Raw genomic sequence first — 21820 nt, forward strand, 5'->3', positions numbered from 1 at the left:
CCCAGTTCTCTTGGGTCCCACCCACCCTGCTCCCCCTCTCAAGCCTGCCCTCCCAGAGAGGCTAGAGGGTGGCTGTGAACACCTGAGTCCAATCACGTCCCTCTGCTCAGAACCTTCCATGGCTCCCACCTCACTTGGGATAAAAGCCTAAGTCCTCCCTGTGGCCCCCAAGTTTCTGCATGATTCGTCCCTCCCTGCTCATCTCCCTGACCTGGTTTCCCCACCCTCCTCTCTCACTCCTTCTGGATGCACCGGCTTCCTTGATGTTCCTCAAACACACCAAGCATTTCTAATCTCTGGGGTGAGCCTCCTGCACCAGGGTGGCATTCTTGAGGGTGCAGAATCCTGTGGAGCCCTGGCACTCACCTTGATCACCATCTCAAAGGTAAAGACGCCTGTAAAAACGTAGTCAAAATATCGCAGTACCTGCAGGGGATAAAAGCAAGGGAGCAGCCGATCACTGGCTTGCTCCAGCAAAGCCCCCGTGCACCTATCCTTGGTCCACTGGGGTGTGTGGCCTCCAACAAAGTCCCCAGGGAGCAGAATCTCCATCCACATGAGGAAATGCTGCATCCATGTACAGTTGGGCAGGTCGTGCACTACCCAAGGGCCTCCTCCCACTGTCTCAGGGCAGATTTGTATGTTGTGACTGAAACAGTCCAGCAGATGGCAGCAAAGTCCTAGCAACAAAATCACTCTACCAGGCTGGTCTGCTTACTAAAGGAAAGGGTGCCTTTTTTATTTGCCCAAAGCACTATATGGACTAGAGGTGGCCCCAGGGAAGTTCAGGGAGCACTGCATCTCTGTGGGTGACAGGTCTGATCCCCCAGTGCCTCTGACCTGCTGGGTCTCCTGGGTGAGTAACTGTTCCCACACAGGGTTTCCTAAACATGATTAGCCGTCCAGGACAGACACTGGGGACAAACCTCACTGTGGTGCCCATCTCCCTCCCCACTCCGGGGCCACACACTCAGCAGGGTGGGTTGATTCTCCCTCACCCCACCACTTTACACAAGACCAGGCATTAGTGGTCTCTGTCTGGACGGGCAACATCCTGCACTCCGGCCCCTTTCCTGGCCATGCCATAGCACATCCATGGTGTGACCCTGGCATGAGGATGTCGAGTGTGCTGGCACAGTGCCCCAGCACGTGGTAAGCGCAGGGGACTGACTTCATCAGATTTGCCTTGGAGAAGTAAGGGCTGGTAATTACTAAGGATGGCCACCAGAGGGCGCCTGCGAGCACTCAAGTCAGGTCACCCACCACCCTCTTCTCTGCTCAAGAACCCTCTGTGGCTCACACCTCACTCGGGTAAAAGCCAAAGTCCTCCTCGTGGCCTCCAAGGCCCTGCACAATCTGCCTGGCCACCTCCTTGCCCTCATCTTGTCCTACTCTCCCCCTTGCTCACTCTGATTCTGCCACCCTGGATGTTCTCACCTCAGGGCCTTTGCACAGGCTGTTCTCTCTGCCTGGAATGCTCTTCCCCATGTTCCAACTGATTCCCTCTCTCTCCTCCTTTATGACTTGGCTCAAATATCACTTTCTCAGTGAGGCCTTCCCCGACTGCCTGTTTAAAATTCCACCAAGTCTACCCCTTCCCCCATATCCCTCATCCCTAGCACTTATCACATCCTGACACACTATTTGTTATAGTTATTAATAATCTCACTGTCTACCTCCCCAACCTGAAAGTCAACCTCACAAGGGCAGGGATGTTTATCTGTCCCTGTGGCATCTCCAGCTTATAGTACAGGGCCAGGCATACTCAAGAAATGTTTGCTGAATGAATGCATGAATAGCTGTGGCTGCACTGGGTCCTGCAGGAGCTGGGATCTGTGATCTGTGTGGTCACCACTCACATTCTCATTATGTGTGGTGCTTGAAGGGCCACTGGAGACCAGAGCGGCCAGGATGGCTAACTTCCTGGGATGTGCAGCAAGGGGCTGGAAGGTTCTGGGAAGGCTGAGGGGATGGTGGTGGGAGAGCATTTCAGGTGCACCAGGCAGAGGGCACAGCATGGATAAAGGCCCGGTGCTCTGTGAGCTCTGAGATGGCAGGGACTGTCTCATACCCTGTCAATCCTTGATGTTTAGCTCAGCACGTGGCACACAGTAGTTGCTCATTAAATAATTACTAAATAAAGCAATGAATGGAAGGAAAGGAGGAAAGAAGGAAGGAAAGGAGGTGGGGGGAAAGGCAGGCCAGGTGGTCAGCTGAATCCAATTCTGGAGAGCTTAATAAGTGGAGCAAGAGGAAATCAAAAGACCAAGAAATTAGGTTCAACCGTATCTAACATGTAGATCTTTTTGACCTCTACAAAAGGCAATTTTCTGTGGCTCACTGGAATCCAAAAAGGTTCTCAGTCTCATTTATCCCAGGGAAATGCAAATCAAAGTCCCAATGAGAATCCACACCCACCAGGTTGGCTAAATGAGAGAGCTGACAGCACCAAGTGTGGGCAAGACCGTGGAGCAGTGGGAGCCTTGTACGTTGCTGGTGCGAGTAAACATTCTGGCTGCATCTTTGGGGCCAACCGCATGTAAATTCTATGTATGATCCAGAAGCTCCATTTCTGGTTTTAGACCCTGAAGAAAGTCAAGCCCAGGGGCCCCATGTTGGGGGTAGGGGATGCCGTGGCAGCATTCTAAACCGCAGACAATCCATATGTGCGTCAAATGGAAGATGTGTAAACAAATGATGGCATGGAGTGGAATATTCAACAGCAACGGAAAAGAATGACTGTCACTACCAGCATCAATACATGCTCATCTCATGGTGGACACGATTCTGGGTGACAGAGAGATGCATAGAATTTATCCCATCTGTTCAGTGTTAGAAACAGGCAAAAAAATTCTAGTGTTTAAGGATGCACGTACAGGTGGGAAAATCAGAGCAGCTAAGAAATGCTCCTTCCAGAAGTGGGGATTTTGATACCTCTAAGGTAGGGTTTTTCAAGTACTGTTGACAATAGGCGTCAGGTCATTCTCTGTGGTGAGGCTGCCCTGTGCGCTGCAGGGTGATGAACAGTGTCCCTGGTCCCCACCCTCTCGATGCCAGTAGCAACCCTCCACCTGTCCCAACTCACAACACCCAAACATGTCTGAAGACCTTGTTCCCACTTGTGAACCGAGCTCCAGAGGGAAGGGATGGGGGCGATCAAAGAGGTGCCTGTGGTCACGCTCAGTTTTGTTCTACTTCTTGGCTTGGGTGGTGCTTACATGGGGGAGTGCACTTGATAAATGAATGGATCATACGTGTTCTGTGCACTTTTCTGAGGCCTGTTCTAGATCAGCTAATAAAAAGAACTCGGGAGGGGGTCCGGGGTATCAGCTGCTCTACCATGCTCTTGAAGAGAGAGGGCTTTTAGAAAGAAAATTATTATTATTTTTTCGGCCGCGCGGCATGTGGGATCTCAGTTCCCCAACCAGGGATCAAACCCGTGCCCCCTGCACTGGAAGTGTGGAGTCTTAACCACTGGACAGCCAGGGAAGCCCAGAAGAGGGAGGGCTTTGAGGAGAGATGTTTCAACTGTGAGATGGAGCAATGGGGATGGGGCAGGGGAACCAGAGCTCTGCAAACGCTCCATGGGGGCTGGTCTGAGCCCTGCCAGCGTTCTCTACAGTCCCAGGAGCTGCAGTGGTCCCCCTGGACCCTCCATGCCCATCCCCTCCCTGCCAGAGACAAAGCCTGCTCCAGTCTCCTAGAGCCAGCAGGGGGTTTGCGGATCCCTCTTGGGACGCCCCTTCCCCAAGCCTGGCTCCCTGGGTCCCTAGTTGAAACCAGGCAGCAGGAGATAACAGAGTGCAGCCTCAGCCCTGCCCTGGTACCAGTTTCCTTCAGGAGGCTTGTTCTAATTATTTCCTTCCATCTCCCCCATCGGGTCCCCGGGGGGCCTGGCAGGCCTGTGAAGGAAGGGAAAGTGCAAAGTAAGCTGAGGACGGGCTTGATTTATGGGACGTGCCAGCCTCGCCAAGGCTCCTAACCTACTTAGCGAGGGCAGCAGGGCCTGACTCCCAGAGGAAGATGGCTCGTGTGGGGGCTGATGGGGGTAGAGGAAGGAGCTGGGGAAGGAGATGCTGACACCTGTCCAGCCTCTGTGATGCCCTGGCCTGCTGGTGCCTTGGTTTCCCCTCTCAACCACGGCACACATTCATTCCTGCATGGCAGGACTTAAGGGGGGACATGAGCACAGAAGGTGTTTGATAAATGGTGACAGTTGAGGGAAGCAGCGGGAGATCTAGTGGGGGCAGAACTGGAATTCTGCCGTGTGACCCTGGACAGGTCACTAAACCTCCCTGAGCCTCGGTTTCCTCATCTGTCCAATGGGGATACCCCAAGCACCTGGGGTTGTGCCTGGGACACAGCAAGTGCTCAACTGACAGGGGCTATTAGCAGACCTTGGGCCCCCAAACGGAGAGCTTTTTAGCTCTCCCCAAAGCTCAAAGTTTAGGAGGTGCCTCTGAGTCAAAATAATCCTTTCTTTCAAAGCTTCGCCTCAAAACAAAAAGGTCCATGTGGTGAGACCTGACTGCAGAGGAGATGCCTCTGGGGCACCCTCTGTCTCAGTACCCCCCACATTCCATGCAGAGCTTGTACACCTCCACATCCTGCCAGACTCACTCCCCCCACCAGGGATTCCAGCACTTTTCAGCCCCTCTCGGCCACCTCTTCCCCACCAGGCACACAGAACCACAGTCGCAAGGAACATCCTTCCTCAAGAAGAGAATCAGAGCTTCCCCTCCCAACCAGTGGCTACAAGGGCTGTGCCCAGGGGTGCGCCCAACATTTATTCCACCCTAGCTATCAGCTTTTATGATGCAGGAGAAAGTGGCCCGTGACAGAGTAGCTGGGCTGGAAGGAACCTGCTGGGTGGGACTCACATTGTTTCGCGGTGCGTTGGGCTGCACGGGGTCCTCAGCCGCCAGGGCGATGCTGCTCATGGCAATGACCATGAGGATGCACATCTCAAAGTAGCGCAGGTTCAGGATGTAATGGCACAGGCGGCGAAGGCTGTTGGGGACAGGTAGGCGTGCAGAGGTCCACTCAGACCACAGGCTATTGAGCCCCTTCCTCTGTAATCTCCTTATGTCACCTACCACTATCTGAGATCTCTAGCTCCCAAGGTCCCACACCCAACAGAGTAACAAGCTCCTTCATCTGGGGACCCTCCTGGGGCAGGGGAGCCCTCAGCGAGGGAAGATATCCACATCTCTGTTTATAAGTTCCCATCACTTCCAAACCACCCTCTTGGAACATCTTAACTCACAGGCTGAGTTGAAGAAATATTGTCCTTGATTCTGTAGGAGACGAAAAGCTTTTTAATGCATAAGATGTCACATGGTCAAACAAAATTGGGAAATTCTGGGTTAAGTAGATTTCCTTTTTTTTTTTTTCAATTAGTTGAGTGACCTTAGGCAAGTTATTGTACCTCAGTGCCCTCATTGGTGAAATGACCATAACAACAGTGCCTAACTCACAAGAATGTGAGGATCAAAAGAGTTAATATAGGCCTGGTACATGGTAGGGGCTCCAAAAAAGTTAGTTACTTAAATTATGAATTGCAGGCCTTATCAGAGTCTTTAATATGCTAATGAGATAATAATGAAATAATTAACCTCAAGTGGAGCTAATAATGATAAATATGTCATGAGATTGTATGAATGGCTGCAGGGCTGAGTGGCTAAGAACAAGGATGCTGGAGTCAGTCTGTCTGGGCTCTCCCACTTGCTTGCTGTTTGACTTCGGGCAGGTGACTTCATCTCTCTGGACCTCAGTTTCTTCATCTGTCCAATGGGGATAAGCAAAGTACCAACCCCTATAGGGTTATTATGAGAAAATTTTTTTATTTGTAAAGTATTCAGAAGAGTGCCTGGTGCTAAGTGCCACATAAGAATTTCTTTATTAAAATAGATAATGTCTACCACATAAAAAAGTAAATGCACAGGGTGAGCTCCAAGAGGCAGGTTAGAGAAAGCAGTTTCCCCTGCAGCTTATTTGACATGATTCTCCTTTGCCAAGAAGCATTTTGAGGGACCAGGGTTTCAAAAAATACCCTTTGGAAAAATGCAATTCTAAAACAACCTCTGAGCCACCAAGACATACATGCGATAAACTTCTCCCCTAAATAATCCAGCCTCCTCAAGGATGCCCAAGACAGAGGGCCGTGAACTCAGAGATCATCTACCCAAAATCCAAATCCTTGTAGAGCAGAGCTCAGGGACCAGGGCTGCCATGTACAATTGTACAGGTTGCGCACTGCACAAGGCAGCCATTTCTAAGGGACACCTCTCACATCACAGACAGTGTAGATGGGGATATTTATGACAGTGGTTTTTAGTTGGTGGCAGGAGGGGGTCTTTTCCAACAAAGTCAGTACTTTATGATAAGTTTCTATCTTATATGACTTAAGAAAGGGACATCATTTTTTAAATTTGCTCAAAGGTCTCCTATGGACTAACGGTCTTAGAGGCAACTCTCCCCCACTACCCTTTGTCTGGGTCTGCCCTCTGTCCTGACTTCCACTGCCCCAGTGGGAGCCCTGGGCCCCCTGCCCTGGCCATGGGCCATACTCACGGGTTGGTCGTAGAGAGGATAAACATGGAGCTGTAGGGGGGCATGGGCTTGGGGCCGTCTTCCCCGGGGTCGTCTTCCTCCTCCTCTTTCTTCTCTTCCTCCTTTTTTGGCAGTGGGTCTGGGTTGGCGTTTTTGTTCACTGTTGGGACAAGAACCAACACAGGGCTCCCTCCACGATTTCCCACAAACCTCTGGTCTCCTGCCTACTCTCCAGAGCAGGCAGTAAGCAGCTGACACAAAGTGCCTACTATGTGCCAGGCACCCTGTTATGCCATTTAATCCTCACCTGACCCTATGAGGTTGGTACTTTATGATCCCCACTTTACAGATGAGGAAACTGAGGCACAGAGAGGTGAAGTGGCTTGCCTGAGGTCACATGGCTGGGATGTGGCAAAGCTGGGATTTGAACCCGGGTAGCCTGGCCCCAGAGTGCTTGCTCTCAACCACTCTACAGCCTTGAGTCTGCTGGGACCCTCACGGGAAACTAACATAGACCTACCCCCCAGCCTATGATGACCTTTATATTGTCAGTTGGAGGCAGGCGGAGGCAAGAGCCCCACTTTACAGATGGGAATACTGAGCCCCTCCCATAGTCAAACTGCAGGGTTTCCCCCCATTAACACCCCTCTCCTGAGTGGGGTGAGGCACCATCCTCCTGAGCATTGATCCTGCAGCCTAGCCACTCTGTGGGTCCGTGGACAGGCTGAGCCTTGCTGAGCCTCAGTTTTTTCATCTGTGAAATGGGCACAATGACAAGATCCGCCTTGTAGGACGGTGGCAAGCATTTATAGAGCAAACTCATGGACAGCTTTTGCATAGAACTGGGCTACCATTATCATCTTAAAAATAATAAGCTCAGGGTAATTTCCGAATTCCTGGTGCTTCTCAGATCGTAATCTTACAAGGGGGAGTTTTGGGGGGGGTGCAAAAACAGCCAATCCCTCAAGGTCCTAGACCTGCACTGTCCAGCATCTGAAACGTGGTTAGTCCAAACTGCGGCATGCGGTGTAAAAACACGCCAGATTTCCAAGACTGAGTACGAGAAAAAGAATGTAAGGTAGCTCGTTAATAATTTAGAAGGTACTGATGACACATTGACATGTTAACACTTTGGATACAAATCAATAGTATTTTGGGTTAAATACGATTTAACTATTAAAGTTCAATTCACCTATTTCTTCTTTATTTTTAAAATCACTCCTTCCTTCCTTCCTTCCTCCCTCTTCCCTCCCTCCTTTTCTCCTTTCGTCCCTTCTTTCTTTCTTTTAACATGGCTACTACAAAGTTTAATAAATAAATTAATTATTTTGGCTGCACCACTTGGCTTGCGGGATCTTAGTTCCCCAACCAGGGATCGAATCCGTGCCCCCTGCAGTGGAAGCATGGAGTCCTAACCGCTGGACCGCCAGGGAACTCCCCTAGAAAGTTTAAAATTACATAGGCGGCCTGTGTCACATTTCTTTTGGACAGCGCCGGCCTAAAGAATCATCTGACTCCCCCAGATTTCCATCAGAGGAATCCGTTGACTCCTCAAATATGGTGGCCCCCTGGCTCCCCTGTGGGAATTTGGGATGCAGGAAATGTTGCTAACCTATTGTATACTTGCCAGGCATCGTATGCATATTATCTCATTTAATTCTCCCAGCAGCCCTGTGGGGGCAGGAACTATGTCTCTACCCATTTTCCAGATGAAGCAACTGAGGCCAGAGAGGTGGAGTCACTGTCCAGAGTCACCCAACTGAGCCTCTGAGGATTGAGCCCAGGAGGCCGGCTCACGTGTGAGATTGGAGCTCATACCTTGGACGATGGTGTGATTGAGGGGGCGCGGGCAGGCCGGGGGGATGTCCACCGTGGTGTGGTCGGGTTTCCTGGCAGTCTTAGCTGAGGTGGTCTGGGTGCTGCTGGGGTTGGTGACGATAAGGCTGTTCTCGGGGGTCTTGGGGGGGCCGGGGTTGGACGGGTTCCCCGGGTTGTTGGGTGTCCGGCGGCTGGAAGCATTCTGGGGGTTGGCGGCCGTGGCAGGTGGGGCAGGCGTGGGGCTGGGGTCGGTGCTGTTCGCCATCTTGGCCGGGCTCTGGGGCAGGCCGGCGTGGCCGAGGCTGTCGTGGGGACTGGCTGACTCCGCGGTGGCCAGCTTGTTGTTCTTCATGTTGTCAATATCCTCGGCCAGGGGTGGGTCTTGGCGGCCCAGGTCCTGCTGGATCGGCCGGGTGGTTGACAGGTTGGGGCCCGACACGGGGACCCCGGAGCCCTGGTTCTCTCTGTGGCAGGCAGGCCAATGAAAAAGAACCCATAAGTGAGTTAGAACATAGAGGGAATGTCTCCAGATCCTGCCTAAGATTCCACCATTCGAGGTACAAGTTGGCGGTCGAGGGGCCGTGTCCTGAAAACTCTCCGGTGCCTGGTCTGTTCTTGTTAGGGATCAAGACCCCGTGGGAGTGTAAGTGCCCACCCTCCCAGGTTTCAGTGTGGTGCTTCTCCCGCCAGGAGGGCTGCTTCCTAAGAGATGAGGCTACTCCTTCATGGAGAAATCAGAAGGGAAAAGAACTTTCTGCCAGAGCCCGCATGTCTCCAACCCAAACCTCCCTGACCCTGCCTATGTGTCTCCCATTAGCTCTGAGGCAGGACAGGGACACACAATGTTTCCAGGAGTGGCTAAAGCAGACACAGGGACACCACCTCTTTGGCGGTGGAATTGCCTCATGGATTTATCTTTTTGTTTTGTTTTTTGGCCACGCCATGTGGCTTGTGGGATCTTAGTTCCCTGACCAGGGATTGAACCCTGGTCCTCGGCAGTGAAAGCGTGGAGTCCTAACCATTGGACCGCCAGGGAACTCCCTGCCTCATGGCTTTAAAAATTCTTGTAGTAAGTATGCCCCTTCCCAATATTCCAGTTAGGGAAAGCAGGTCACATAGTACATTAACATAATAAAAAATAACAATAGAAATAATAACAGCAGACATTTCAGTAACACACTTGCCTTGTAATAACCCCTTCGTCCTTAGCCCTAAGAGGGATAATTACTAGCACCATTTTACAGATGAGAAAACTGAAGCTCAGAGAGGTTAAGTCTCTTGCCAAGGCTACACAGCCAGTAAATGAACAAGGTAATTTCTCACAGGGATACAAGTGTGGTGGGCAAAGCATTCCAGGCAGGGGGAACAGCCAGTGCAAAGGCCATGAGGTGGGGATAAGCTTGTTGAGTTTCAGGAGGCTGGTATGGCTGAAGGTGGAGAGTGGGAAAGATGAGTTGGGTAGGGTTTTGGTGCCTCAGTGACTCAAATAATTAACACCATGCAGATGGACATGAGGAGAAAAGAGTCTGAGCGCTCAGTGCATTTGGAGAAGGAGAGGAAAAAGTTAAAGGTCCTTGCTTAGCTTTTCCGACCTCAATGCCCACTGAGACATCAGCTCCGCAAGGCAAGGGGTTTATTTTTGTCTGTCTTGTTCACAGCTGTGATTTCAGTGCCCAGAACAGGGACTGGCACATGGTAAATGCCTGGTCACTTTTTTTTTTTTTTTTTCGCGGTACGCGGGCCTCTCACTGCTGCGGCCTCTCCCTTTGTGGAGCACGGGCTCCGGATGCGCAGGCTCAGTGGCCATGGCTCACGGGCCCAGCCGCTCCGCGGCACGTGGGATCCTCCCGGACCGGGGTACGAACCCGCGTCCCCTGCATCGGCAGGCGGACTCTCAGCCACTGCGCCACCAGGGAAGCCCACCTGGTCACTTCTTGTCAAATGATAAATGAGTGTCCCCATTTTTCAGATAAGGACACTGAGGCCCAGGAGAAGTCCCACAGGCCTAGACTTGCCATCAACCCCTGCCTTCTCCCATCTGCACACTCACGGCCAGCTTGTCAGAGACCCCCAGGAGCCCTGGCTCTGGTGAGGGTGGCTACAGGCCCTGCTCACTCTATGTCTTCGGCTGGTCCCAGCTCTGCCTGCCTGGGCATGGATCTGTGTGGACCTGACGCCCAGTTTGTTCTGTTTGCCTTCAGACACCCCTTCTGGACCCTCGATCTTCAGATAAGAGGCTCCATTCTTCCCCCATCCCTGGGCACTGGCCCTGGCAAAGTCTGTTTCCCGGAAACACCAGGACATCTGTAGTTTATAATCTCAACGACTCCTCTCTCCAGAGGGTTCTGCAGTCCAAGACTTACCCCTCTGGTTCTTCTTAAAGGCACCCCCCAATTCTGTATCCCATACCCTCCACACCTCCTCATAAGAGCTCACACATACTGAGTACTTGCTGTGTGCCAGCCTTGACACGTCAGCTCATCTAATCCTTAGAATAGCCACAGGGAGTGGGTAGTACTGTTATTCCCTTTTTATAGATGAGGAAACCAAGGCCCAGAAACATGAAGGGCCTTGCCCAAGGCCACACAGTCAGTTGCTGGCAGAGGCAGCTTGGACCCAGACCACATGGCTCCAGCACCCATACTAACCCCCACCTGACGCTGCAGCTCTCTTACTAAGCAGTTGGAGATCTCCCAGGAGGCTCAGCCCACAGCTGCTGGGTGCAGGGAACCCTTGGCACTCACTGTAACCTCCAATAGTGTGAGCCAGCCTCTCTTCTATTTTGACTCATTAACTTCTGGGACAATCTTATGAGGCCTGAATTGTTACTGCTCCCATTACACAGATGAGGAAACTGAGGCCCGGAGAGGGTGAGTTAGGCATACTAGAAAATGGTTTAGTGGGACTTTCCTGGGGGTGCAGTGGATAAGACTCCACACTCCCAATGCAGGGGGCCTGGGTTCAATTCCTGGTCGGGGAACTAGATCCCACACGCATGCCGCAACTAAGAGTTTGCATGCCATAAATAAGGAACCCGTGAGCCACAACTAAGGAGCCCACCTGCCGCAAATAAGGAGCCCATGTGCCACAACTAAGGAGCCTCCCTGCTGCAACCAAATAAATAAATAAATAAATAAAAATTAAAAAAAGAAAATGGCTTTGTCAGGCTGTTGCCATCACACACTCACTCAAGAGACCAGAAGTGAGCAAAAGACAGCCCTCAGCTTGTATCCATTCATCGAACACCCAGGAGATTAGGTACAATCGCAGGAACCAAAGCCTCTGGACAGCATAGACTTGCTTCCTGAGGCCCAATCTGTAACCCTAAATCTACCTAGCACTTAAAAATTTAAAATAAGCTGGCCTCTGTAAATCAACTATACTTCAAGTAAAAAATAATAATAATTTAAAAAAAAGAGAAAAAGCTGGCCTCCCCTGGAGGCCCTTCCACTGGCTAAGTCACCAGTACCCTCTTTCTTGTTTTATTTTTGCATTTTAACTTGCAAAAGTCCATGGTGTTTTTAGCAAGCAGAAGAGAGATGAGGTAATTTATTTTCAGGCTTGTGTCCCTAAGGCCGCAGAGGGAGAAGGGCAGGTCCAGGCAAATGCCTCACTTCTCAGTCATGTGAGCAGGTCCTAGATTGACAGACTGACCTGGGTTTGAGTCTCACCAATGCCACTTACTAGCTGTGGGATCCTCTGTAGCTTGATTAACCTCCCCGAGCCTCAGTTTCCTCACCTTTATTTATTTATTTTTAAAATCTTAGTAGAGTTTGTTCAGTTTTTAAAAAAATATTTATTTATTTGGTTGCACCAGGTCTTAGTTGCAGCAGGCAGGCTCCTTAGTTGCAGCTCGCAGGCTCCTTAGTTGTGGCATGTGAACTCTTAGTTGTAGCATGCATGTGGGCATCTAGCTCCCTGACCAGGGATTGAACCCAGGCCCCCTGCATTGGGAATGTGGAGTCTTATCCACTGCGCCACCAGGGAAGTCCCAGTTTCCTCATCTTTAAATTGGGGATAATAGTAGTAGAACCTTCTCTATAACATAGAGACTAAAGTGAAGATCCCGGAACTTATTTGCTATGTGACCACCGGTGATTTACTCAGCCTGCTTCTCAGCCATAACATGGGGATGATAACCTCGCTGAGTTCCTGTGAAGAATAAATGTGTGAATGAGCTGAGAGCTGGAGCATTGCTCGCAGGCCTGGAAACCTAATGGAATTTGCTCTGTTGGATTTAGAACTTGCTGGGGACCAGAGACGTTTTATTCCTTCCAATTTCCCCCTTTTGGAATAGGAATGTCTATTTTTGTGCTTGTCCCACCTTTGTGTTTTGGAAGCAGATAATTTGTTTTCTAGTTTTCAGGTCCACAGATGGAAGAAAATTTTGCCCCGAAATGGATCATAACCTAGAGTCTTACCAGTACTGGAGTTAGATGATGAGATCTGGAATTTCTGAGCTGATGAGGGGGTAGGACTTTTGGGGATGCTGAGATGGGGTGAATGTATTTTGTACATGTACATCAGATGAAAACCTGGCTGGGAATATTTTCTCATTGTTTTGTATATTCTTTTAAGTAGAGCTCTACCAAAACGCAGGCTCAGTGAAGTGATCATTTCAAAGAGAATCGGAATCTTTTGGTCACCATCTAGAGAGACCGTACTAAATAACACAGCAGTTGAGATCACGGCGTACGTTTTGTTAGAGGGACAGCCTCACACGTGGACCAGGAGCCCCTTGTTCGGATGGAAAGGGGATCTGAGGGTCTCTGCTTTGTCTTGCTTTTGTTTCTTCTGCTGGCCCTGTTTGCAGCGGAGTTTTAACAAGCTCAGCCTGCAGAGGCCTAGCGTCAATCTCCAGGAAGTTTTATTTCCAAGTGTCTCCAAGGAGAACTCAAAAGCGGCAGAAAACTTTGAAGTCAGGCCCCCTTCCCCCTTCCCTCTTGGGGATCTGCCATCATCGGCCCGGAATAGGCAGCTGACTGCATAATGCCTGTCCTGCACTGCATCCCTTTGCCAGCGAATCACTTCAGCATCCCTCTGCCAAGGGCTATGGACATCTTGCCTGGGGCATGCTCAGGTCCCTAAATTCAGAGGATGCTGCTTGTGTCCCCACTATCCTTAGGACCTGCACATATTAACTCATTTAATCCCCACAACAATCGCCATCTGAGGTGCTATCAGGATCAGGCCCATTTTACAGATGAGGAAGGTGACGCCCAGAGAGGCAAAGGCACTTGCCCGTTGTTATCCAGCTGGCAAAGGGCTGAGTTGGACTCTGGCCCTAGAGATCTTAAGCTACAGCACCACTCAGTGAAGAAAATGGGGCAATGGATGAGTTGGTGTGCATGGAATGGAGGTGCTGAGACTGGCTAAGGCAAATTGGGGGTGCTGTAAGAATCAGGGTATTAAAGGATGAAGCCTCTCCTCTCCACCCCTTGCTGGATAAACTGTGAGGCTCAGAAGTCCAGTATCTCTCTTATTGATCCTTTTGGGGAGTAGGTTGTCTTGGTGATGGGAGCAGGTGGAACTAGTATGCAAATAGCCGAGATATTAATTCTAGGGTGGTGCAGGCCCTGCAGGTCTCCTCAGTCAAACCTAGCAGGAGGCACTGCCCAGCTATCAGGGAGTGGTGGATGCCCTGCAATCCACAGATTTTTACTGGGAGTCAGAGAAAGCTCCATCCTCACTTTGGTGCCCCTGGGGTGACACTGGGCTCAGCCGCCTGGTGTGGGAGATCAGGGGTTAGCAACTGTTTAACGATACAAAACAGAGTGTGCTCCACTCCCTTTTTCCTGGGGTGAGCCAGTGAAAGCTTCGGGGGTGGGGGACATGTAAACCTAGGAAAACTGAAGCGGAAGAGATTAAGGCAGAAATGGTGGGGGAAGACAGGGGAAATAGAAAGAAAACAATTGTATTTAGTATCAATGGTCTGGAGAATCAAAACACAGACTGTGTCTAGGGAGAGGCCTAAGGAAGGACGAGAGGAGAAATGTGCGAGGCAGGGCTGTTAAGGGCCACTGGCTTTGTCATAATACAGAACTGAAATGTCTTTTTAGTATGTTATGTTCTGTTTTTTTTTTGCATTATGCGGGCCTATCACTGTTGTGGCCTCTCCCGTTGCGGAGCACAGGCTCCGGACGCGCAGGCTCAGCGGCCATGGCTCACGGGACCAGTCGCTCCGCGGCACGTGGGATCTTCCCGGACCGGGGCACAAACCTGTGTCCCCTGCATCGGCAGGCGGACTCTCAACCACTGCGCCACCAGGGAAGCCCTGACACATCTATTAATAAAGGAGTGAGCAGTACCCTCCTGGTGCAGATTTGGGGGTGGAAGTGGGGGAGGTCCTTTGTTCCTCTGGAGAGGAGGGGGAGCAGGGGCCACCTGTGGAATTCAGGAAAGCTGGGTTCTTATCACACTACTGCTATCAGCTGGCTGGCTGCCCTTGGGGAAATCCCTTTCCCTCTATGGGCCTCAGTTTCCCCATCTGTAAAAAGAAGGAGTTTGAATGGATAATCCAAAGGCTATGGATCTAAAGTTTTGTTTTCTAGTCTATGATGAAAGTGTCTTAATAGTAATAGTGAAAATAATAATAGTAATAGCTAAAACTTATCGAATGCTTATTACTACTGCTACCGTGAAAAATAGTTAACATTTACTGAGTACTGAATAATAATAATATTCATACTAATAATAGCTAATACTGCATTCTTATTACAAGCCAGGCACCATTTAAAGCATTTTGCATGTATTAACTCATTTGAACCTTATACCTACCCTAGGAGGTAGGTAGCATTCTTATTCCCACTTTACAGATGGAGAAACGGAGGCCCAGAGAGAGGAAGTGACAGGCTGCAAGTCACACAGCTGGGAAGTGATGGGGTAGCAGTGTGACCTCTGGCTCCAGAATCCTTGCCCTTCACTACCAGGCTGAGCTGCCTTTCTGCCCCTGTCATCCTTCCTCCTTCAATGATAGGAGTAGATATAATACAAGGATGATAACAACAGTAATAGTAGTAGTATTAAAATAATAGCACCAGGAGACTTGCCTGGTGGTCCAGTGGTTAGGATTCCTCACTTCCACTGAGAGGGGTTGGATCCCTGGTCGGGGAACTAAGATCCAGCATGCCACGTGGCATGGCCTCCCCCCCCAAAAAATAGCACCAGTGATCCACTGGTTCTTAATTATGGGAGTCCTGTGCTAAACACTTTATTCCACGTAAAATCCCTTCAGTGGCCTCCCATTTCCCTGGGAGGACTCAAGGCTCTGCTGACCTATTACACTCCCTTCAGTTTCTTTGTCTGCCCCTCTCTCCTCACCCTCCAAATGGCAAACTGGCCTCCTTCTGTTCTACCTTAGGGCCTTTACACATGCTGTTCTTAGCCTAGAACACTATTCCCTTCTCAGAAACAATGGTTTTCAGGGGGCTGTTGTGGAGCTACGTGGAGACCTAATGCCATAATAATTGGGGGCATTGTGGGCATTTAGGAAATGGGAGGCAGGTATATAAGTATCTTACCATGTGCAGGGCAGTCCCACCGAAGAAGAATTATCCTTTCTCCTTCATGACTCGCTAATGTCCCTCACACAGGTGAAAACTCTGCTTGTAATGATCTGAGTCTTTTGTTTCAACCTAACTCTGCTTCATGTATCAGCATAAAGTATTTTTTGCACGTTTTAAATATACATCACATCTTCCCAGAATGCAAGTACTGGACAAATTAAAGGAAGAGCAGACTCTATTTCGTACGGAACTTCACCATTTTGGAACATCTTACCACTGATGGTAACTCCCTCGTGTTATTCGAGTAGCTTGCATCCTGAGTCAGCTGGCATCTGTACCTGTCTCATTCATTGTGATTTTGTGTATAGGTGTCTGCATCAGAATTGCTTCACTCTGTCTTCTAGGGTCTCATTACTCAAAGTGTGGTCCCTGGACCATCACTGGCTCCTTAGAAATGCAGAACCTCAGGCTGCACCTGAGACCTACTGAATTAGAATCTGTATTTTCACAAGATCCCTGGGGATTCGTGCACCCATTCCATTTTGAGAAGTGCTAGCTTAGTGCCTATGGCATGTAACAGAAGCATTTAAACACATCATTAAAAATTAATATGGTGCTGATGTATGTAAATGAAATCATTATGTTGTACACCTTACACTTATACCGTGCTGCCCGTCAATTATACCTCAATAAAAGTGGGAGAAAAAAAAAGAATACCTAATGCCGAAAAAAGAAAACACAAAAAACTTACAAGAGGGTTTTTTTAAAAAAGAAAAAAAAATCAAAAGGATGCCCTAGTGGCGGGTGATATATAATAAAAGAAGAATAAGAGATCAACTATACTCCAATAAAAATTAAAAAAAAAAGAAGACTAAGAGGACGTTAATTAGTGAAAGAACGCATGTAAGTTGTTTGGGCTCCTAAATGTACAATCACCGTAGGATTTTCTAAGGAGTGTTACAAAATATTGTTATGAAGAACAGGGTGTCATTTCTGACTGGGTGAGGTGCTGGCCTGGAAGATGCAGCCCAAAGCCTTGAATGCTGCTCTTCATTCAATTCTGAGGGCCCAGAGTGGCTTTTCAGGTGAAAAATGATTGACTCAATGACAGCTAAAAAGGGTCTAAATTTCCCAAGCACTTATTATGTGTCAGCTGCTCTTTCAGGCCCTTTGCATATATTACATCATTTAATTCTAGCAATGACCAAATTAGATCCCGCTATCTCCATTTTACAGATTGTGAAAACTGAGGCCCAGAGACATGAGGTCCCTGCCGAAGGCCACATAGCAAGCACATGGAAGAGCTGTATAATTCTGGGGGAAAGTTCTTGTGGAGTTTCCCTGAGGCGTACAAGGGCTTGATAGTTTGCAGCTTCTGGCGCCAGATGACCTGGGTTCAAGGCCACTTATTAGACGTGTTACCTTGGGCAAGTCAGCTCCAACTCTTAGCTTCCCCATCTGTGAAAAGGGGCCATGACAATGAGGGGGCTGTCAAGAAGCTGAAATAAGTGGCTCAGGAGGGTATCCAGGTATCCAGCATGCCACTTTGCCTCATCTTATCATTTCTACTATTGTCATCGCTTCCACTTACTTCCTCCTCCGGTGCCTGCGTTCCTTGTCCTCCCTGCGTGCGTCCCCGTCGTAGGCGGGCGGAGGGCCAAGCCGGTGCCGCCTCCTCCGCTCGCCGCCGTCTGGGCCCTCGCCTTCGCCGCCCCGGGCCGGCCGGCTGCCCTCACGGTGCCGGGACCTCCGATCGGCCTTGTCCTCTGGGCCCTCGTCGCCCGGCCTGCGGTGCGCCCGGTGCCTGCGGGGCTCCCCGTCGGCCCCCGTGCGCGGGGACCCGCTGCGGCTTTCCCGGCTGCACCCCTGCCGGTGGGCGTGCCTCCGGTGCGGGTCGCAGACTTTGCCCCGCTCCGCCTCGCCCTCCCAGAACCCCGGCTGCTCCAGGCCGCCCTCCCGGGCGTGGTGGTCCGACTCGCGGCCGTAAGGCCCCTCCCGGCTCAGCTCGGCCTCCTGGCTGCCCGCCCAGGGCCTCCGGGTGTCCAGGCCCACGGAGCCGCAGGGGTCCCGGGCCCGGTCGTGGTAGCGGGCCTGTTTTCTCAGGAAGTCCTCGGCTCGCTGCTGCCCGAGGCGCTGGTCCACCGTGGGCTCGGCCGCCCGGCTCTTATTGGTGTTGTTGTTGCGGTTCTCCTGGGGATCGACCACCAGCGGCCGGTCCAGGTGGGTCTTCATGTCGGGCCGTAGGTGCCGGGCGTAGGAGGCTTTCCAGCGCTCGTCCGGGTCCATCTCATTGTACAGCGCCTCCCGGCTGGCCAGCAGGTTCTGCTTCCGCATCTCGCTTGTCCGCTGCTCCCACACGGACTTGGTGGGCTTCTGGTTCTTCTGTTGTTCCTTCCTGCAACGGAAGGGCGCAGGGGTTAGGGCACTACTGGGCATTGTGGCCTGCATGGACCTCTCGGGCTAACAGGCATCTCAGCCCAGGTGGGCATCTCGGTCCAGTGGGTATCTCCACCCTGGTGGGTGTCTTGCCCCAGGTGGGCATTTCTGCCCAGGTGGGTACCTTGGCCCAGATGGGCATCTTGACCAAAGTGGGCATCTCTGTCAAGGTGGGTATCATGGCCTGGCTGGGTATCCCTGCCTAACTAGGTGTTTCAACCTGTGTGGAAAACTCAACCTGGCCGGATGTCTCGTCCTTACAGGCGTCTTGGCCCAGATGGGTGTCTTGTTCCAGTAAGGTATCCTGGCCTGGCTGGGCATTTCGGTCTAATGGGGGTCTCAGCCCAGGTGTATGTCCCCACTGACCTCTCTCTATTCCTCTTCAAATTTTAGCACATGGCCTCTGGGGGCTGTCCTGATGTTCAAAATATTTTAACCTCTGAGACAGCCAATCATAATGGATACTGACCTGGAGCAGGTTCTGGAAGCCCTGACATGGGCGCTTGGGAGCTTTGGACAGTGCCTGTCTATCCACTGGTGCAAAACACCAGTGGGGTCATGGCTGGGAGTGCTGGCTGGGCTGAAGCCCTGCCTGGAGCACACAGATGTTTCCAGGAGTTCTATGTGTATTGATAGTTTTATACAGACCATCAACTTTTATAGGCTTGCCTGTCTGAGCATGTACCTTCCTGGGCTCCCCTTCCACAGCCATCTCCTTGCACTTTGAGAAAGAAAGCCCCCTCCCCATTGTCCCATTATGCACCGTCCCACAGTATGCAAAATCCCAGGACTACCCAACAAAGGTGCAATTCAGAATATCTGTGTTAACGAATCTTTAATCAAGACACCTTAACTCTTACCACCTTAACACCTCTGATCCACCAGCAAATTCTGTCCACTCTGCCTTCATGATCTGTCTAGAATTCAGCTACATCCATGACTTGTTCAGTCACCACCCTGATCCAGCCCCCACTATCTCTTTTGCAGGGAACAATGCAGTCTTCTCCCCTGATAGCATCCAAAGGGTACCTGTGACCACCTGAGTCCCTATCCCTCCTCAGCTCAAGAACCCTCCATGTCTCCCACCTGGCTCAGAGCAAAATTCTAAGTCCTGCCTACAGCCCACAAGACCCTGCATGATCTGCTCATCGCCTCTCTGCCCTCACCTCCCCCCACTCGCCCCCCTCACTCACTCTACTTCAGTCACACTGGCCTCCTTCGTGTTCCCTAAACACACCAGGCATGTTCCTGCCTTAGGGCCTTTGTACATGCTGATCCCATTGCCAGCGATGCTCTTCACTCAGACCCTCACAGAGCTCCTCCCTCACCTTCTTCGGGCTTTGTCACCTTCTCAGTGAAACCTTCCCTGACAACTTTACTTAAAATCGTAACTCTCACCACCCCTAGCCCTTCCTATAAACCTCAACCTCTTGTTAACGCTGTATTCCCATCAGCTAGAACAGTGCCTGGCACATAGTACCTGCTTATTAATTATTTCTTGAGTGAAAGTGGGTAGGAGGGCAGAAGCACCTCTTTCTAAAGCTCAACCCAATCAGGGACTGCTCCCTGCCCCCAAATTCTTGACTGGGAGGGTGCAGAGGTTGAGGACCCCAGAGAGCATACCGGTGTTGGGGGCACTTACACAGCTATGGACATGTTGGCTGCAGACAGAGGACTCACTTCTGCCACCTCCTTGGCTTTCTGGAGGGCGAGTTTCTGGTTGGCTGCCTCTTCTTCTTCTTGTTCATCCTAAAAGTCACATGTGATCCCTGTTCACAAAACATGAACTGGGCCTTGGGGCCTCACCTCTGACCCTATTGTTAACTAGGGGCAACATTTCAGATATTTACAAACAGGTGTGGCCTGGGTGTCAACCAAACAGAGCTGAGGCCCAGTGACTGGAAAGGATGCCCGTCAGTTAAGTATACTGCTATCCCCTTTATGTACAGGCTCAATATCTATCTCATTATTAACCCTATTTTAGCACACAGTCAGAAGAAAAGGAGAAAGACTCCCTTCCCTTCCCACAATGGAAATTTTTCTGTACCCTGTCTCAATGAACTGGAAATTAATGCAAAGATTTTCCTCTCACTCTACTTCCTGGGCCATTTAAGCTCTCTGAACCAAGACTTTTAAAGAACACTGACAAGCCCCCACGTGCAGAAAAATCTGGCATCCCACAGCCCATCCCATGCACTGCCAACAGCCTCCAGAAGGGGAATCAGGAGAGGAACTTATATTCTCAGCCAGTTAGGTTCAGAGAGGAGGAGGATGGGGGAAGATGTTTTAAAAATACACACAGAAAAAGACGTTTTGGGGCTTTAAATCCTTCTTCAGCCTTCATGCAGGGCCTCATTCGTAAAACAGAAAAGCCAACAAAGAAAAAGCAAAGAAAAAGCAACAAGAAAGAAATGGCCAGAGATGAACCTGCCAATAAAAAAGGTCATGCGGTGGCAGGGCACCTCTCCCACCGTGCTGAGATGTCTGGGGCAAGAAGCAACCTTACCACCTCAGTAATGGTCAGATCAGGACACTGTCTGTCAGTGACAACACAGGGGTGGGACCCCGCTGGCCATCCTGCTCTCCCAAGGCCTCCCCTCCTCCTGGCATCACACCCAGCATTTCTCAGAGATGAGTCCCTGGACCACCTGCCTAAGAAACACTACAAGTGCAGATTCCCAGGTCTCCTGAAGAACCTGGGCTGGGCCCTGGAATCTGCATTTTCAATAAGCTCCCAGTTGAGTCTGAAACACGCTCAAGTTTAACCAACGTTGCATGTGGTTAGAAGCACAAGTTCTGGACCCATCTGGATTCAAATCTCAGCTCTTTCACTTTCTGCTTACCTTGGACGAGTCTCTTAACTTCTCTGTGCCTCACAATCTTCATCTAAAATTTCAACTCTCCTCGACTTTCCCCACTTCGTTTTTCTCTTTAGTACTTATCACCATCTGACAAGTTTCTTTCTCATCTATCTCTCCCCCTATAATATGAACGAGGGCAGGGATTCGTCTATTTTGTTCCCTGCCATGTCCCTGCCTCCTAGACCCCGTTCACAGTAGATTTTCAGTAAAGGCTTTTCCATTTTAATTTCAATTTTAATTGATTAGTTTATCTTTGGCCACACTGTGGCTTGTGGGATCTTAGTTCCGTGACCAGGGACTGAACCCAGGGCCCTGGCAGTGGGAGTGCCGAGTCCTAACCACTGGACCACCAGGGAATTCCCATATGCTTTTCAATGAATGACAAAATCTGTAATATGGGGATCATAGAATTTGCCTCCTAGGTTTTCTGTGAGGGTTAAATGAGATAAAAACCTACTACTACTATATATAAAACAGATAAACAATAAGGTCCTACTGTATAGCACAGGGAACTATAGTCAATATCTTGTAATAAATTATAATGAAAAAATATGAAAAAGAATTATATATATGTATAACTGAATCACTTTGCTGTACACCAGAAACTAATACAAGATTATAAATCAACTATACGTCAATAAAAAAATT

At 50.2% G+C, this 21820-nt stretch overlaps 1 protein-coding gene across 2 annotated transcripts in view; it reads right to left on the bottom strand.

The window, feature by feature from the left end:
• CACNA1A (calcium voltage-gated channel subunit alpha1 A) overlaps nucleotides 1-21820 on the bottom strand; it is a 236709-nt gene that overhangs the window by 60629 nt on the left and 154260 nt on the right. For both annotated transcript variants that reach the window (XM_089905382.1, XM_089905383.1), the window contains exons 18-23: nucleotides 19954-20060; nucleotides 17467-18270; nucleotides 8371-8834; nucleotides 6574-6712; nucleotides 4881-5010; nucleotides 367-426 (exon numbers count right to left, since the gene is read on the bottom strand). In XM_089905382.1, the coding sequence (XP_089761508.1) occupies nucleotides 367-426; nucleotides 4881-5010; nucleotides 6574-6712; nucleotides 8371-8834; nucleotides 17467-18270; nucleotides 19954-20060 (1704 nt within the window). The remainder of the gene's footprint in view (nucleotides 1-366; nucleotides 427-4880; nucleotides 5011-6573; nucleotides 6713-8370; nucleotides 8835-17466; nucleotides 18271-19953; nucleotides 20061-21820) is intronic.

This window comes from Delphinapterus leucas, unplaced genomic scaffold (assembly GCF_059928025.1).
Source record: "Delphinapterus leucas isolate spDelLeu-1000000601 "Yukka" unplaced genomic scaffold, BTC_Dleu_Yukka2 spDelLeu_asBTCV2_sq25, whole genome shotgun sequence".
NCBI lineage: Eukaryota > Metazoa > Chordata > Mammalia > Artiodactyla > Monodontidae > Delphinapterus > Delphinapterus leucas.